General features: G+C 39.7%; 1 protein-coding gene across 1 annotated transcript in view; it reads right to left on the bottom strand.

The window, feature by feature from the left end:
• The window catches only part of CFAP91 (cilia and flagella associated protein 91), a 95,352-nt gene that overhangs the window by 13,195 nt on the left and 62,404 nt on the right, over positions 1 to 19,753 (bottom strand). The window contains exons 11-16 of the mRNA XM_032406629.1: positions 15,184 to 15,300; positions 13,740 to 13,811; positions 12,105 to 12,251; positions 9,296 to 9,517; positions 6,603 to 6,751; positions 5,945 to 6,036 (exon numbers count right to left, since the gene is read on the bottom strand). Of these exons, the coding sequence (XP_032262520.1) occupies positions 5,945 to 6,036; positions 6,603 to 6,751; positions 9,296 to 9,517; positions 12,105 to 12,251; positions 13,740 to 13,811; positions 15,184 to 15,300 (799 nt within the window). The remainder of the gene's footprint in view (positions 1 to 5,944; positions 6,037 to 6,602; positions 6,752 to 9,295; positions 9,518 to 12,104; positions 12,252 to 13,739; positions 13,812 to 15,183; positions 15,301 to 19,753) is intronic.

Raw genomic sequence — 19,753 nt, 5'->3', positions numbered from 1 at the left:
TTTTGTGGTTCCATACAAATGTTAGGGTTATTTGTTCTAGTTTTGTGAAAAATACTGTTGGTATTTTGATAGGGACTGCATTAAATCTGTAGATTGCTTTGTGTAATATGGATACTTTAACAATTTTTTCTCCCCATCTGTGAACATGGGATGTCTTTCCATTTGTGTCATCTTCAATTTCCTTCATTAATGTTTTACAGTGTTCAGAGTAGAGATCTTTCACCTCCTTTGTTAAGTTTATTCCTAGGTATTTAATTCTTTTTGGTGTAATTGTAACTGGGATTGTTTTCTTAATTTCTCTTTCTGTTACTTCATTAGTAATGTATAAAAATGCAACAGATTTCTGCATATTGAGTTTGTATCCTGCAACCCTTCTGAATTCATTTATTAGTTCTAATAGCTTTTTGGTCATGTCTTTAGGGTTTTTCTCTCTAATTATCATGTCATCTGCAAATAGTTAAAGTTTTACTTCTGGTTACTAATTTGGATGCCTTTTATTTCTTCTTCTCTTCTGATTGCTGTGGCTAGGATTTCCAGTACTATGTTGAATAAAAGTGGTGAGAGTGGACATCTTTGTTTTAATTCCTGATCTTAGGGGGAAAGCTCTCAGTTTTTCACCACTGAGTATAATGTCAGCTGTGGGTTTTTCATATATGGCCTTCAGTATGTTGAGGTAAATTCCCTCTAAACCTACTTTGTTGAGGGTCTTTATCATGAAAGGATGCTGTGCTTTGTCAAATGCTTTTTCTGCATCTATTGAAATATGTTTTTTTATACTTTCTGTTGTTGTGATCTATCTCATTAATTGATTTGCAAACATTGCAGCACCCTTGCATCCCAGGAAGAAATCCCACTTGACTGTGGTGAAATTTTTTTTATGTATTGTTGGATTTGGTTTGCTAATAGTTTGTTGAGGATTTTTGCATCTATGTTCATCAGACATACTGGCCTGTAGTTCTCTTGTTTTGTAGCATCTTTATCTGGTTTTGGTATCAGGGTACAGCTGGCCTCATAAAATACATTTGAAAGCTTTCCTTCCTCTTCTATTTTTCAGAATAGTTTGAGAAGAATAGGTATTAACTCTTCTTTAAATGTTTGTAGAATTCACCTGTGAAGCCATCTGGTCCTAAACTTTTGTTGGAAGTTTTTTGATTACAGATTCATCTCCCATGCTGGTGATCAATCTTCAAATTTTTTATTTCTTCCTGATCTAGTTTGGAGAGGTTATATATTTCTTGGAATTTATCCATTTCTTCTAGGGTGTCCAACTTGTTAGCATATACTTCTTCATAATAATCTCATAACCCTCGCTATTTCTGTGGTATTATTTCTGTTTCTGTTATTTTTGTTTCGGTTTCTGTTATTTCTCCTCTTTCTTTTCTAATTTTGTTTGAGTCTTCTCTCTGTCTCTGTCTCTCCCCCCCCCCCTTTTCTTTTTGGATGAGTATGGCTAAAGGTTTATCAATTTTGTTGATCTTTTCAAAGAACCAGCTCCTGGTTTCCTTGAGTTCTTCTCTTGTTTTTTAGTTTCTTTTATTTATTTCTTCTCTTTATTACTTCCTTCCTTCTGGTTTTGGGTTTTGCTTGTTATTTTTCTAGATTCTTTAGGTGTAAAGTTAGATGGTTTGAGATTTTTCTTGCTTCTTGAGGTTGGCTTGTACTGCTATAATCTTCCTTAGAACAGATTTTGCTACATCCCAAAGATTTTGGATCATTGTGTTTTCATTTCATTTATCTCCATGTATTTTTTGATTTCTTGGTTGACCCATTCATTGTTTAGTAGCGTGTTATCTAACCTCTATGTATGTGTCTTCTTTCCAGATTTTTTCCTGTAGTTGGTTTCTAGTTTCATAGCATTGTAGTTGGAGTAGATGCATAAGATGACTTCAAACTTTCAAAATTTGTTGAGAATCATTTTGTGGCCTAACATGATCTATTCTGGAGAATGTTCGATGTGTGCTTGAAAAGAATGCCTATTTCACTGTTTTAGGATGGAAAGTTCTGAGTATCTCTTAGATCCATCTGGTCCACTGTGTCATTCAAACACTGTTTTCTTGGTTTTATTCTTTGGATGATCTATCCATTGATTACGTGGGGTGTTAATGTCCCCTACTATTATTGTTTTACTATCAATTACTCTCTTTATGTATGTTAATAGCTGCTTTATGTGTTTGAGTGCTCCCATGTTGGATGCATAAATATTTACAATTGTTGTATCTTCTTGTTGGATTATTGTTCCCTTTATGATTATGTAGTGTCTTTGTTTCTTGTTACAGTCTTTGTTTTCAAGTCTACTTTGTCTGAACTAAGTGTAGCTACCCGGGTTTGCTTTTCACTTCCCTTTGCATGATAAATGCTTTTGCATCTCTTCACTTTCAATCTGCATATGTCTTTAGGTCTGAAATGAGTCTTTTATAGGCAGCATATAGATGGGTCTTGGTTTTTTATCCATTCTATGACCCTACGTCTTTTGATTGGAACATTTAGTCCATTTACATTCAAAGTAATTATTGATAGGCAAGTAACAAATATCAGTAAGTACATGTTTTATGGTTGTTTTTGCAGTTCTTCTCTGTTCCTTTCTTCTCTTACTCTTTTCTCTCCTGGTTTGCTGGCTTTCTTTTGTGATATACCTGGATTCCCCTCTCTATTTTTTGTATATATATTACTGGGTTTTGTTTTGTGGTTACTATTAGGTTGATATGTAACATCTTATACAAATAGCAGTCTATATTAACTTGTTGGTTGCTTAAGTTTGAACCCATTCTAAAAGCACTAAATTTTTATTCCTCTCCCTGTCACATTTTAAGTATATGGTGTCATACATACTTTATATCCTTTTATTTTGTGAATCTCTTGACTGATTTTTATAGACATACTTAATTTTACAGGTTTTTTGCGTCCTACTTTTCTTACTCCTGCTTATGGTCTTTCCTTTCCACTCACAGAGTCCCCATTAACATTTCATGTAAGGCTGATTTAGTGGTCATGAATTCCTCCAACTTTTGTCCGTCTGGCAAACTCTTTCTCTACCCTCTTTCTTTCTATTCTGAATGATAGTTTTGTTGGATGGAGTATTCTTGGTTGCAGGTTTTTCTATTTCAGCACTTTGAATATATCATGCCACTCTCTTCTGGCCTGAAATGTTTCTGCTGAAAAATCAGCTAGTTCTCTTACAGGGTATTTCTTGTATGTAACTACTTTTTTTTTCTTGCTGCTTTAAAAAATTTTTAGCACTACTTTTTGCCATTTTAATTACCATGTGCCTTGGTGTGGACCTCCTTGGGTTTTGATTTTGATGGGGGTGCTTTGTGCCTCCTGAATCTGGATTTCTGTTTCCTTCTCTACATTTGGGAAGATTTCAGCTATTATCCCTTCAAAAAAAATTTTCCCCCCCCCCCCCACCCATCTTCTCCTTCTTGAATCCTTATAATGCAAATGTTATTACACTTGATGGTGTGGTTGAGTTTCCTTAATCTATTTTCATTTTTTTAAATTCTTTTTTTCCTCTCCTGTTCAGCTTGATTGCTTTCCATTACTCTGTCCTCCAAGTCACTGATGTATTCTGCTTCCTCTCGGGTACTATTTTTTCCCCTCTAGTGTATTTTTAACTTCAGTTATTGAGTTCTTCATCTCTGATTGGTTCTTTTTTATGTTTTCTATCTCTTTGTTGAGTGTCTCACTGAGTCCTTCACTCTTTTCTCCATTCCAGTAAGTATGTTTATGACCATTACTTTAATTCTCTATCAGGCATATTGCTTATCTCTGTTTCAATTACCTTCCTTGTGATTTTTGTCCTGTCCTTTCATTTGGGACACATTCTTCTGTCTCCTCATTTTGTCCAACTCTCTGTGTCTGTTATCTATGTGCTATGAAAGTAAGCTACATCTCTGGCTCTTGAAAGTCATGGACATATGAAGAGGTGGTCCTATAGTGCCCTGTAGTAGAATGCCCCCTGTTCACCAGACCCTGGCATTCAGGGGTATCTCCTATGTGTGTTGTGTGTGCCCTATTGTTGTGGCTGAGTCATATCTACCTTCAGTTTAGTTGTCTGCAAAGGTTCTCTGCCTGTTGTGGGCAGGGTTTAGTCCCTGTGTTGTTAGGGCCAGTCTGGGGTTACCATGGGCTTGATTTTGGTCAGCACAGATGTTTGCCAGAGCTGTGGTCACAATGAACTACAGGCATTCTCCCTGCGTTGACCCCTGGGAGGCTTTCATTGGTGGGTGAGGCCTGCAGTCAGACCAGATATCTGCCTACTGCTGGGTTCACAGTTGAACTGATGTGTGTGTGATTATTTTTCCCTCTCGTTGGGGCAGGAGTCAGTTTGGAGTGGTGCTGGTACACTGGGGCTGCTTGCATAATGCCAGGTTTGTGACATTGCTTTACATGAACTCCTGCTAAGTGGAGTGGTTGGGAGAAGGCAGATCCAAAGGGGAACATGGGGATGGGGCACATTGTTAGCAAGCTAAGTGGAGAGTGTGTGTGTACTTTGCTGGTCCTTGTAGGTATCTGTTTATCTAGGCTGGGGTTGAGGGAGGAAAATGGCCCTGACAGCACTTTTGTTTTTGAAGAAATCTCCTAGCACATGTTCTGAGATTAGTAAACCTTCTCATATACTCATACTGCTGCTTCCATGATGTATCCCAGTGGGGCTGTTTGTTTGTTATGCTGTCTCTTTAAGGGTGGGGACTGATTCCTGTTGCCCTCTGGCTTTCCTAGAGCCAAGCCGCTGATTTATAAAGTTCCAGGTGTTGAGTCTTGCTGGTTGTAAGACTTGTGAGGTTAAGCCCTCTGGTTTTCAAAGCCAAATGTTAAGGGGATTCATCTTCCCAGTGCAGGTCCCTGTGTCTGGGGTATCTGGTGTAGGGTCTGCTGCTTTCCTTTCTCCATGCTTGCGGTGTCCCTCCCATGGACAGTGTCATGGGTCAGTTTGGTTCCTGACCTGTCTCCGCCCTTCCTACCGTTTTTGATGTGGTCTCTTCCCTACATTTAGGTGTTGAGAGCGTGTTCTGCCAGTGTTCAGGTCGCTTTCTGGGTTATTTACACTGATGTGGGTGTTATCTAGGTGTAAACATGGGACAAGGTGAGCTTAGGATCTTCCCACTTGGCTATCTTCCCTGGAAGTTATTTCATTTAAATATTGATCTTCTGGTTGCACCCCTCTCTCTGGTTACCTGTCTATCACCAATAGCCTGAAAGCTCCAGAAAAGTATTCTTTTTTGGGGGGGGTGTTTTTTTTAAGGGGGGAGGTTGGGCAGAGGGAGAGGGAGAATCTCAAGCAGACTCCATGCTGAGTGTGGAGCCAGACGTGGTGCTTGATCTCAAGACCCTGAGATCATGACCTGAGCCGAAATCAAGAGTCAGATGCTTAACCGACTGAGTCACCCAGGTGCCCCAAGAACATTTTTTAAGACAATTTTTTTACTTTCTCTATTGACTAAAGCATCAGTCTTCAAAACATGCCACTTTGGACAGGTAAGTGCAGATATTTATACTTAGATACAGGCCTGGCAGAAACAGAAGTTATCTGTGGCACAGGCAGAGCAACAGAACAGATTTAAGCCCTTCAAGCAACTCAGCTTTCCAACACCCACTTTGTATGTGTCCCACCTCCAAAAGGCTAGTACAGTTTGAAAATTCTGCATATTGTCAACATTTGCTTTATGTCTTAAAAAAAAAAATCACAAAATACACCTCTTTGGGGAACTTCCTCTTGAAGGTTTGGCTTTTGATACTCTGTCACACTTACTAGAACTGCACCCCATCTATACTCGAGGTGATTATATTCTGGAGTCAGACAGCATGAAGAGAACTTGACAAGCTCTGAAATAAGAAAACTCGGTGATTCTCCTTCAGAAATTTCTTCATACTTCTGCTCATTTTAAATCTCAGGGATATTGAAAATAGTTTATATCTTTCAAAGTGAAGCATTACATTGGCTTACCTTTTTCTTTGACAAAGTCCTTTTGTACCTCTGGGATCAGGAAACTATAAACTAACTCAGCAACAATCTCCTCTGACTGAAGCTGAGTTCGACTAAAAAATAAAAAAAAAACAATTAAACTATTTCCTTTGTTGCCTTGAGCTGCTGATTTCTACTTAAGTTCTCCTTGCTTGTGTAAGGGACTCCACTGCTCAAATCCCACCACTGGCTTTTCCTTGATTAAGTTGTCTGAAATACTGTACTCCAGATGGGCTTGGTTAACTTCATGCAGATTCAGATTTGACCCTGTTCTTCAGTTAACCTGCCTGCCAGGAAGGGAATGTTAGAGATATAATTTATACAAGAAGCCAAAACCTTTGGGGTGGAGTAATATTGCACATAATTACTCACATTGCTTTCATGCTTTGTGGTATTCTAAAAGTAATATGTTAGTGATCCAGACTGCAGAGGATAACTGAAAATTCTACTCCCAGCGCTCCTGCCTCACAAAGGTTTAGGCATGTTGACTTCTAAAGAGTTATGCAATTAAAACAACGGACACTGAAGCAGGAGATATATACTTGTTTCTCCTTGGTGGTAAAATCTAAAGCTCTTGGAAAATACAGATGAGTAACAGCAAATGGGCTGTCCATTCTGCCGTCTGCTCTCTTGTACCAACCGGCTCTCCATTTCATAAGCAATGTCATTGATTTCCTCAGCCATCTTCTCAATTTCTGCCCTGGCTTGTTCTTCTGCCGTGCTCTCTTCGGTATTCAGTATTATGTCTTCCAGATAGGAAGTTACAGTGCTTTGGTGAACTTTAATCACCTGCAAAAAATAAAAATACCCCTGTTACTGAGAACAGGAATACTACTGTAAACAAGACCAAAAAAATGAACAAACATTGGCTGACCTATTTCTTTCATTAAGTCAATAGTCCCCTCATTAATCATTCCTTTCTTTTTTTTTTTTTTTTCCCTGTCTGGTCAGTTTCTAGCCCACCTACCTACCCATTCTGGGCAGCCCCCATCCATCTAGCCCATTTTAGAATTATGGGTCTTACTTAGGGTGGGCAATACAACGCTGCAGAAAGATCATGGGCTTCAGGCAATAACCCTATTTTGGATCCTGGCTTTGTTCTTTCCAGCAATGTGACTTGGTCAAACTACCCAACTGTGGCAGAAACTAAGAGGTATTTCCCAATGTCCTTTCTCTCCTTCCTCTTTGTAACAGAGCCCCTGAGTTTTAGCTGCGCCAACACATGTCTAGAAAAAAGATTACATTTCCTAGTAACCATAGTTCTGGTTGAGGGAGTACAGGCAGTCATCTGTGCACTTTCTAGAAAGGATTCTTTTTTTTTTTTTTTTAAGAGAGAGAGCACAACCAGGTGGGGGAGAGAGATAATCTTAAGCAGGCTCCACCCAGCGTGTAGCCCGAGGCGGGGCTCAATCTCACAACCCTGAGATATGACCTGAGCTGAAATCAAGAGTTGGACACTTAACCAACTGAGCCACTCACACGCACCTAGAAAGGATTCTTAAAGGGAGAAACTTAGCTTATTTTTTTTTCTCTCTTTTCACTTCTCATTTCATGGGGACATAATGCTGGAGCACCAGAAGTCATCTTAAACTGCCATGAGGACCATGCCTCAAGGACAGAAAAGTGGAAAGCTAGAAGGATCCTGGGTCTCTGATGAATTTTTGAACTATCATACGCTGGACTGCTGCTTTTTTAAGCTTTCTGAAATTGTGAACTAGAACACACATTTTCAAAAGTGCACAGTGAGAGATGTACTGTGCACTGAATTAGGGGAAAGCCAGTACCCATGCAGCCCCTGCTAGAATTCTAGAAGGCCGCTATGGGTTCTTCCTGACCACAGATCCTTTCCACTGTCATGATTTTATGGTAAACATTCCCTTTTCTTTACAGTTTTCCTAAGTATGCAATCATAAATAGCTAGAATATGGATTATAGACTGTTACACATTGTAGATGATCTGCCACTGACCACATGCAACTCAAAAATTCTTAAGCTGTGTAGAGGGAGAGCAATCTGTTTGGTTTAAAAAAAAAACTTGAAACACACACACAACAAATACTATTCATGAATCAATCCTAATTCCATAAGAATTGGGTAAATCCTGAAAATCTCAGATCAAGTAAGAAGATCTCAAATGGACGCATTTTTTTTTTTAAGCTGAGTATCCACACATACAATTCAGACAGCCCTCTTCGACAGGAAATTTTTTAAGGTCCAGGTTGGTTCTCTCTCTCTTTCCCATGTGGCCCACATCTGGTCCAGGGGAGACCCCCACACAGCCTTCGCCTTGACATACTCTGGGTGTGCTAGCCACCCATACGGCCTCATGTGTGCCCACCTCCAAAGCAGCCAGCTGGCCCAGCTCCCCTCCTCTCCATTCTTAGGGGGTCAGACACCCTAAATGAAAGAATACATATCAAGCTCGCCAATGACTACAGGAAAAGAAACCAACCTCTGGGTGTGTTTTGGTGTGTGTGTGTGTTGGGGAGTAGGATGGGTAGTCATAGCACAGTTCGCTTTAAAGGAATCTTCTTCATAAATCCCCTCCAATTTTAACGCTTGAGCTCTTCTATTCTTGATGAGGGTGAGTGCTTTGAGATATTACTAGCTCCTTGAACTTCCTCTGAATTTACATCTTGCTCACTTTGCAATTTCATACCCATTATGTCTTGGTCAGAATTCCAATTTACCAACCTGGTGCTTTAGTTTTTATCTTTAGCCAAAACCTCTCTTCTAAATTCCATCTTGTTGATCCACCTGCTGAAATGACACCTCCACTAGAATGTCTCGAACCTAATAAAAATCAAATTCCTGATTCCACCCCTGCCCCTAAATTAATTCCATTCTCCGCTTTCCCACATCAAAAAACAGTACTATCATCTCCCCAGTTGCTTAAGCCAGAAACTGGACATCTTCCTTGACTTCTTCCTGTTTCTCATTGGCCTTAACCACTTCCACAGCCTCTTTCCTGATCTCCTTGTTTCCACTCTGTCCTCCTTCCAACCTATTCTCCACACAGCAAGCAGGGTAACCTGTTTAAAATGTGTCACTGGGCCCCACCTGTTTGCTTATGGCAGGAAACTTACTATATTTTCTAATTCTACACATATTTGCATGTTAGATAGTAATTAAGCTCCAGGAGAAAAGGGACCATGTCTGGTTTCTCCCCTCCGAAGTATCCCACAGTGCCTAGCATATCGTAGGAACTCAATACATATTTGTAGAACACAATGAAAAACAAAAAACAAGTGCCATTTCATATCATGAGTTTCCTCTGGTTTGATTTGGCTCCTTACAAGTAGCTTCCAGACATCCAGCTGCGCCCCCACTTGCCTCCTTAAATATCTGGTCCTCCTCCCGCAGGCGCCTTTGCTCGACTTGGCGCCGACCACTCTCTTCAGCTTCTCGCATCCTCCGCTGCCGCTCGGCCAGCATGGCAAAAGCATGGATCCTCCTCTCTTCCTGCAGTCTCACAAGCTCTTTAGACAGGAAGTCAAACATGTCCGCCAGCGCCCTTCCTTCCAGTCCAGCCAAGTGGTTTTCAACCAGTGAGACCTTAAAAATAATAGTAAATTTTCAAGGATACAAATTCTGCTAAGCATGGGGATGTATAAGGAGGGATGCTGGATTACCCAGAACTCGTGACAGTCACTTCACTTTCAGAATGCACTTAGTGTTTATTAGGAATATTATCACTAGGTTGGCGTCATCCCAAGGGCTCTTACTAAGAAAACTTATGATACAAACTTAGACATGAGAAAGTGGATTGCTCAGTCACTGACAGATTACAGCCCTCAAATTATGAGGGGGATTTAGCAAAACATTTGTTAATATCCACACAAATTGGTTTTCTTCTTTCATTTTTATCCAGAAGGTACTTCTATCTTCCCAGACATGAAGGGAAATGTCAAGGTTTTTATTAAAAAATTTTTCTGGAGTTCAATAAAATAGAGTCTTCTAGAAATTCACTCATGACACCTTTTAATTTTTTAATCCTTGGTCCTTTGACACAAGTTTGGGGAATTCTAAGATCTTGAATAGCATGAAAGTAGAAAACTGTGGTACTTTATTCTTTTAAATAACTTGAAAGTCATTAAGAACTATCTTTGAAACAGAGCAGGAAAAAGCCTACAGGTCTATGTAATCATTGAGGTAAAGTCGGGGCCTGGAGTTCTCTGGCAGGAATAAGCCACAGTATCTATTTATGGATCCGTCTGTCCTGGCTTTGACACATGGAGAATAAAAGTGTTTAAGAAGATTGAATCCTTTGCAACTTCATCTTGTTCCTTTTCCTATCCTTAGGTCTAAGGGAAAGGGCCCTTCTCCCAGTCATATGCTCCCTCAGCCCTAACAGTTCTTGCTATGCTGGGTTCTTCTCTGGTTTGTATCCAAAGGGAGGAAACCCACATAAGTCTCAAAGGTGGTGAGGCTACCATGTGAGACTGTCATTCAAGCGTGGACATTAGCCCCAACACCCTCCCTCGCCTCCTCCCAGCCCACACATACTTCCTAACCACAAAGTTCAGCTTTACTTATATGATAGGGGGAGGTGGAAAGAAAGGGGCACACTAAGAGTGCCTCACATTTATAAACAGTGGTCATTCAGCCCAGAGACCACAAACGGATTCTCTCCTTGTCTCAGGATTACAAACTCCCTCAGCTGGGGGGGCAGATGCAACCTTTAAAATCCCAAGATGGCTACCTGTTCACATGCAGCCTCCTCCCTCAGCAAGAAATTTGAGTATGCTAAGTAGTATAACCTAATTTGAAAATTAAGTAAAAATATTTAGGAAGGTGATTTTTCTGTGATCATATCATGCAGTGCATTACATAATTGGGAACTGTGCATTTTCTGTACTATTCCCCATAGAAAATAGGAGGAAAGGAGAGATAAGCTGGAGATAGAAGTGAGGTGCCCCCTCCCTCAGACTCCTGCATATCATTGGTGTATCTAGGTACAGCGGAAGGTAAGCAGGGCGAGTCCTTTGTTAAGTGACAGCTCTCTTTCCATTAACTCCTCCTTTAGCTCTTAGCTCGCATGATATCCTACCAACTGGGACAGATGAGGTAAAAAGCCTGGACTGGCTTAGGTGCACCTGCCAATAAAGTCTATAATCAGAAATTTCGAAGGGCCAAGGAGGGCATTTTTCTATCCTGGTGCTTCCAGGGCATTCTGCTCGCATCTGAACAGAAGCACAGCCCTGTCTCTTATCATTTCCAGGACCCTCAGACCTCCAGATTCAGAGACTCTGGTGTCACATTCCATTCTTTCTCTGTCCCTCCATTGGGTCTCACAGCCTGTGGCTTTCTTCTTCCCTCCCCTACACCATCAACCCCAAACTCAGAGACCATCCACAAGCCTGGTGTCACGTAAAAGGAATAACGTGCTCATTTTCAAGCTGCTTACCCTTTGTGCCCAGTCCCCCATGGCACAAGCGTTATGTGCATTACTAAGGGTGGGTTATATTAACTTCACTATTAGCTTTCTTATAACACTAAACTCTCTGTAAATTGATTCTTTTTCATGTTGATTTACAGGTAAGTGGGAGAGATAGTAAAAGCATGTCTACTCTGTAGTCAGCACCATTAAAAACTGTATACATGGACAAATGGCAGAAGAAAATAGGAAAACATCTACAATTGTTGGGGTAGAGAGGCAATTAGCAGCTGTGGTCAGGTGACACTGATGAAAGTCAGAGAATACCATGAGATATCAACATATTTAATATGCAGTTTAACCAGCTCCAAAACTCATAAACAAGTGCCGATATTTTGAAATAAATCTTGTGTCTCTTCTTTTTTGCTTTTATTACTTTTCATTCTGCTGAGCTCCCACTAAAATACAGTAGAATCACCAAATATTTAAGAAAATTGGAAGGAAAAACCTTTTTAAAATGTGGGGTTTCTTTTTTCCTTTTTTTTTTTCCTTGCAAATAAAATAAGACCATATTCAGTTCAGTGAGGGCACACCCCATTCCAATTCTGGACTGAGGCAGCACTGTTTAAAAACACCGGCTGGGACAGAGTGATGGGCCTGGGGGTATGTTTCTTTTTTGTCATTTCATTTACTGTTGTCATACTGCCACTTGTGCAAGAATAAAAATGTGGGGGGACAACACAAGGAGAAAGAACAGGAAAGAACCTTGTGCTCGTGCAAGTTCCTCTGCCGCTGTAAGGCCAGTGTCACCTGCTTCTCGGCTTTCTTCAGCAGCCTGTCGTCTTCTTGCAGTGCGTGGCTTGTGCGCAGCTCCTGGATCAACTCCAGTCGCTTCTCCTTCCCTTCAAACATCTGTATCAAATCAAATAAGAAAGAGACTTGCGAGTTGGCATCCCCTGTGCGCGGTGCTAGGACTCATGCAGTGACTGGTGAGGCACTTGCAAACGGGGGGCTCGGTTCTGCCTTCCCACCCGAGCAGGGATGCTCCCCAGAGCTGAGAGTTCTCCCGCTGCTCAGGTCGAGAAAGAGCTTACTTAGCAGTTGTTTACTCGGTTTCTCAAAATGCCTCTCCAAGACAAAGCGGTTACTATAGGGTCATATTAAGAAACTAGACCCTCCCCTTCATTTTCTGTGCTCCTTCCCTAAGATGCCCGAGGATGGTATTTTTCATAGCCATGCTTTCTTTACCAAGAGATCTGCCCCTGGTTTGTAATACGTAATGTGTTGTGACATTTTTCCTGGGGAAATAAGGAGAGTAGAGAATAATGCTGAACACAAGATGCTCACCCAGCTTCCCTGGACATACTAATTATAACTGAGTCTCTTATGAGTTACAGCTGTTATGAGGAGAAAAAAATTTTTTTTTGCTGATGCTTTGTAATCAGTCCATTTTAAAATTGAAGTGTGCTTGCACAAATAATGTGGCGAAGGCTTTACAGTCAGGAAGACCAGAGTTGAATTTGCTACCAGGTAATATAATCTCAGACTCACACTGCTTGCCTATAAAATAGGATAACTGATAGAAAAAAATGAGATGATCTATGTGAAGCAAAGAATATATAATGTGAGCTTATAGTATGGGTTCAAAACTCTAGTTAGTATTACTTAGCTATTTATTATTCAGGTATTGCTAGCTATATACAAACTCAAATAATTATGACTTTGTGGAAAGTTAGGGAATCCACTCGGTCTGTGATGCCTTAATAGTCAAAATTCAGAAGCACCTGGCTGGCTCGGTCAGTAGAGCACACAACTCTTGATCTCGGGCGGTCATGAGTTCAAGCCCCATGTTGGGTGTAGAGATTACTTAAATAAATGAACTTTTTAAAATAAGTCCAAGTTCAGGTAAGAAAATTGGTGGATTTAGTGATTCTAAGGAAGATATTAATTTCACTTTGCCTCGGTTACAACTGTGACAAACAGCAGGCAGGTCCTTTCTCCCCTGACACTGCCACCCACTTGGACAAACTATGACAGTAGAAGGGAATGGGCAGGTAATTCAAGAGTATATAGTTCCAGGGGCGCCTGGGTGGCTCAGTCATTGAGCATCTGCCTTCGGCTCGGGTCATGATCCCAGGGTCCTGGGATCGAGCCCCACATCAGGCTCCCTGCGGGAAAGCCTGCTTCTCCCTCTCCCGCTCCCCCTGCTTGTGTTCCCTCTCTTGCTGTGTCTCTCTCTGTCAAATAAATAAAATCTTTAAAATAAAAAAAAAAGAGTATATAGTTCCATCAGACAGCAGGGTGCAAGAGGGAATTCACCCCAAGGAACCGAGTACATATGCATTCTATAAATCTGTTCTCAAAGGAGAAGCACAGGACCAGTGGTTGGACCCTACGCACCGTGTTCTGCACGACTCTTCCCCGGAGTAACTTTTGAAGGTAGATCACAGCCATCTCTATATCTTCTTCTTCCTAAAAGAACAAAGTAAGAACCAAACAGCTTGAGAAGAGCAGCGGTCAGCATCAAATTTGTTTTGAAGACTTAGATCAAGCAAAAGAGACTGTGCTAGATGCCAGAAAGACTTAAAGAGAAATAAATAAGGCCTACACTCTCATTGAACATACAGTATTTTAAATGTTACTTACTGTATTGTTAAAATTATTTTTTATCATAAGACATCATTAAAAAATCATATCAAAAGCAAAAAATTCATTCTAATTTCTATACTCCTTTCCAGTAAAATCTTTCTTGAAGCAACAAGTATTGCTTATAACATCCATTTTGCAATAGTTTTTTCATGTTTAATCACGAGTAGACAAGGAATACAGCTAGTCTGTGTCAGAGTCTAGAGTAAGGTGCTTCTCACAAGAATTTAGATAAGCTGGTAAAATCAGAATGGACAAGACTAACCATCTACAAAAATCACCTTAAGTAACTATGTGTCAAAAGCAGAAAGCAGAGCCTGCAAATCAACTTAAAGTGGCTCTGAATGCAAAAGAAAGCAACAGAAATCAATAGCATAAGCACATGCAAGACAATGTGTTAACCACAGGGAGTGACTGGCACAAAGTCTAGAAAGGGGGATGTCCAGAAGCACATACTGGCCAGTCAGTGGGAGTACTGGAGCAATGTCTCCGCATGGTGACCCTTCAGGAGCGCTAATGAGATCTCCTGTTAACATCCTTCCCTCTGACAAACCACAACATTCTCAATAGGATCTGGCGTCTTGTGAGAAATGCCCTACACTGGGAGACAGTAGGCTGAGGAGAAGGGCTGCTAAGAAGAATATCCTCATCTACCAGGCAGGCAGTTATCCTTCTGTCAAGCAGTACATCTGTACTGTGGCATCTCTAGCAGTTTCTTGGGGAGGGGGGTGCTGTCTAGTCCAAGTCTGTCCTTAATCCTGACTGACTCTGGTACCCTGCCCAAACTGAGTCTGGAGATCTATGAAGGTGAGGTATGACCCTGGTCAGGGTGAACTCTTTGAGCCAGTCTATCTCAGAAGCCAGCCTGTCCTCATGACATCTCTGGCACTTTACTCCTCTCTCACGCCAGCTGTCATAGCCACCTCCCCATGTGGTAAGATGGTTATGGTAACTGATCATCATTCGACCTTTTTTTATTTGACATGCATGAGGATTACCTTCTGATGCCTATTTTTCTTAGGAAGATTTCATTTTGCTTATTTGTGTGTGTCTGATGTTGAAGCATAAGAAGAAATGCCATGTATGTCAGATCTTGAAAAGGTAACCCTGTTAAATTAGATTTGTTTTTAACCCAAAGTATAAGAATAAACAGACAGCAATACTGGATTTAGCATTTCAAATAAAGTTTCAAACTTACATTGGAACTCATTTCCAAGGTTGGAGTTGGAAGCCGAGGTTGAGGTAGAGCCTTTCTTTGAAGAAAGCGCAGAACTTTCTTTGGTTCAAGAACTCTATTCTTCTTATCCAATATTGCCTGGAATAATACCAACTAGTGTCATTTACTACCTTTGTATTTTCTTCCACTACTCGATCTAGGCCACAGATCAAATATTGATCAGAAATAATCTTCACGGAGCGCCTGGGTGGCTCAGTCTGTTAAGCCGCTGCCTTCGGCTCAGGTCATGATCCCGGGATCCTGGGATCGAGCCCCGCATCGGGCTCCCTGCTCAGCGGGGAGCCTGCTTCTCCCTCTCCCTCTGCCTGCCTCTCTGCCTACTTGTTCTCTCTCTCTCTCTGTCAAATAAATGAATAAAATCTTCAAAAAAAAAAAAAAAAAGAATCTTCACTATGGCTATGCTAGGACAGTTTGAGACAAGGCCAAAACTGGGTGCCTGTATGACCCAAGGGATGGTATGATATTCCCTAAACATCAGCTAACATTGAATAAACCGGGTACATATTCTAGGTTTATCCATTGTAATCAAAGATTTGGAGGATTTAAAAAAGATTTTTTTTGAGATTTTAAAAGGTTTTGTTGCGTGTATGCAAGCAAAACCCCCAACTCCTATTCCTCCACAAGAGCCAATTAGCTGTTTAAAATAAGTGCCTGGGCAATAGAAAATTTCCCTGTGCCACAAATGACGGAAATATTGGTATGGAACTGAGGAGCATTAAATGGCAATTGTCTCCTAGTGAAGAAAGAGCTTTCCTTTGACTGTGAAGGCCTGCACCTCACGTTTTCTGAAAATGAACTTGTTTCCTTGTGAAAGAGTGTGTGTGTATGTGTGTTTTGATTTCAACATACATTTTTATTGATTTTACTTTTGATCACCAAAAGTCCCCCAAATTATATATGACATAAGGTTTTGTTCATTGGTTCTATTTTCATCCATAGGGAGATACTTTTAACTTAAAAATACCAAAAAGTCTGAACTCTGTCATTTAAAGATCATACTTTAGAATTATGTTTTTCATCATATAATTTTTACATTAGTTTTCCCACAGACAACAGAGAGAAGTGATAAAATAAGCACTAAGCCAAAACTTGAAATTAATAAAAATAGGCAAGTGGAGTAAAATTTGAAACCACAAGAAATTATTGTGGTTTTAACAGAACCCCTGAGTTTCTACAAAATAAAACTGACACCAAATACATAACAGCTCTAATATAGACCAGCTCTACAATAACCACAGCTACTGAATCACCAGAAAGCAGCAGCAGTCTAAAAACTAATAATTCTAAACTCTGGCATCTCTTGAGTGTGTTGCCCTAAAGAGCACCACATGAAACCATTTTAAGACCAATCATTCATAATATGTTGGTAAGGATCTGGGAAAACAGGCACTCTCACACATTCAGCAATTAGTACATCACTTATGTAAGAAAATTTGTCAGTAGCCATCAAAACTATAAATGCAGGTATATTGTGGGCCAGCAATTCATGTCTAGGAATCTTCTTCTAGATATGTTCATACATGTACCAAATTATATGGAAACAAGATTACTCAATGCAGCATTATTTTTGATGCAAAAAGTTGGGACAATACAAATATCCATCAAGAGGGAACTGGGTAGATGTGGTACATTTATATGATGACATATCGTGCAAAAAAAATGATGTAACACAATTATGGGATGATCTCCAAGATATATTAAATAATAAAAGCACAATAATAATAAAAATACAGAACAGTGTGTATTATATATTAACATTTGGGTAAAAAAGTTTAAGAAGATACTTACAGGTATTTGTATTTTTTTATATATTTCTAAATATACACATGCACATGTGCATATCTCTACATATAGAGAGATATATAGATACAAATATATTTGCTTGTAAGATATCTCTGGAAGGAAAGATCTGAAACTAAAAAACACTGGTTTCCTCCAAAGAAGGAACTGCATAGCTGGGAGACAGGGATAGAAGGTTTACATTTAATACTCTTGTATAATTCATGAATTTTGAACTATGTGGATATTTTTCCCAGTCAGTAAATACATTCTAAATATAAAAGAAAGAAACAAATAATTTAAATTTTGAAAAAAAGCAACTGGATTTTCACAGTTAAAAGAAAAATGTTTGGTCAAGAAGTCCAATGCAATTTATAAAACCAACAAATAAAAATATTTGAGAATTCCTTCAATCTGTCTTATTGTCTTGAAAGGTAAAGCTCTCAGAGAGAGAGGCGGGGGGAGGGTAATATGAATGAATATGAGAATATCAAGGAAATGCTGTTACCAAACAATACATTTTAACATGCTTAAAAGACAAACAGGTTAGGCAACTGAGTTCAATCCATGGTTTTCATAAACAGAAGAAAGAACTCATTGGTACACTCTTTTAATCTGCTTTAGGACATAAGCAATTTAATAATTTTTCAAAAATATATTCCAACCTAAATTATACCATGAATAGCCTGAAAATACTGTACTGTGGAAATTATTTTATACTATTCTAGATATTTCTCCTCCATGATTACTATGACATAGCTCATACAGTATTTTTTAAGCCTTATATCACCTGTATCTTCATATTTCTGTGAGTCTGGATTCTCAAAATAATGTAACCATAAGACTAAGCAGATACATTGTCTGGACATAAACCTAATGTTTAGTAACTCTCTTTAATTCAAACCAATATTCCAAACTGACAGACTCCATATAATGGCATCTCATCCCAAAGCCAAGAGGACAGATAAAAACAAGGACAATAAAAGAATGTGAATCCTCTGACAATATCAGCTACAACAAACATTAAGCACAGCCCAACATCTAGCCAGATCAATATAAATCCCACACTATAGCCTATTTACCTCAGTTCCTATTGCTTGATAATAGATGTCAGGCTATCAACAAAAAAAGCTAAAAGGCATTCCAAACGCAAGGAAAAAAAAAAAACAAAAAACAAAAACCACAGTCTAAAGAGAGAAGTAACCATCAAAACCAGAGTCAGATACGACATAAATGTTGGAATTATCAGACAGAAAATTTAAAACAACAATGATTAATATGTTAAGGGCTCTAATGGAAAAGGTAGATGACATGCAAGAACAGATGAGTAATGTAAGCAGAGATAGAACTGAAAGAATCAAAAGGAAAGGCTAGAAGTCAAAACACTATAACACTATAACAGAAATGAAGAATGCTGTCAATGGGCTCATTGGTAGACTCAACACAGATAAAAAAAGAATCCAGGAACTTGAAGATATGTCAATAAAAACTTCCCAAACTGAAATGCAAAGAGAAACAAAGAAATAGAACAAAACATCCAAGAACTGTGAGACAATATCAAAAGGAGTAATATGTGTGACTGGAATACCAACCAGATGGAGAAGAAAGAGAGAATGCAGAATAAATATTTGAAATAATAATGGCTGGAAACTTTCCTAAAGTACTGACAAACACCAACCCACAGATCCAGAAAGCTTAGAGAACACCAAGCAAGACCTTAAAAAACAACAAAACAAAACAAAACACACAAACAAAAACACCTCAGGCATATAGTATTTAGAGAAACCCAAACACAGAGAAGTTTGAAAGAAGCCAGAGAGAAAACACACCTTAGCTACTGAGGAACAAAGATAAAATTTACAGTGGAATTCTAGTCAGAAACCATCCATGTGGGATGTCTGTCTGCCCCAGTCAGTTAAGCCTCTGCCTTTGGCTCAGGTCTTGATCTCAGAGTCCTGGAATCAAGCCCCACATCAGGCTCCCTGCTCAGTGCGGAGTCTGCTTATCCCTCTCCCTCCCTCTCTGCCTCTCTCCCTGCTCATTCTCTCTATCTCTCAAATAAATAAAATCTTAAAAGAAACCATCCATGCAGAGTAGAGTGAAATCTGAAGTGTTGAAAAAAACCCCGACCAACCTAGAATTCTACACACAATAAAAACATTATTCAAAACTGAAAAGATCACAATCTTAAACTTACCTGTTTCAAAGGATACTATCAAAGTAAAAAAACATCCCACAGAATGGGAGGAAAATCTGCAAATCATATATCTGACAACAGTAGAGTCCTCAGAATATATACAGAACTCTTACAACTCAACAATAAATAGACATTAAAAGTAATGTCTATAATAAACAATAAAGACAACCCAGTTGGGGTGCCTGGGTGGCTCAGTTGTTAAGCATCTGCCTTCGGCTCAGGCCATGATCCCAGGGTCCTGGGATCGAGCCCCGCATTGGGCTCCCTGCTCAGCGGGAAGCCTGCTTCTCCCTCTCCCACTCCCCCTGCTTGTGTTCCTGCTCTCGCTGTGTCTCTCTCTGTCAAATAAATAAATAAAATCTTTAAAAAAAAACAAAAATGACAACCCAATTAAAAAATAAGCAAAGGATCTGAATAGACATTTCTCCAAAAAAGATATACAAATGACCTGGCATGCCTGGGTGGCTCAGTCGGTTAAGCATCTGTCTTTGGCTCAGGTCATGATCTCAGGGTCCTGGGATCAAGCCCTGCGCTCCCTCTCCCTCTGTCCCTTCC

This window comes from Phoca vitulina, unplaced genomic scaffold, assembly GCF_004348235.1.
Source record: "Phoca vitulina isolate PV1807 unplaced genomic scaffold, GSC_HSeal_1.0 scaffold8, whole genome shotgun sequence".
In the NCBI taxonomy this organism is placed as follows: Eukaryota; Metazoa; Chordata; class Mammalia; order Carnivora; family Phocidae; genus Phoca; species Phoca vitulina.
This window is presented reverse-complemented; position numbering and strand designations above follow the sequence as displayed.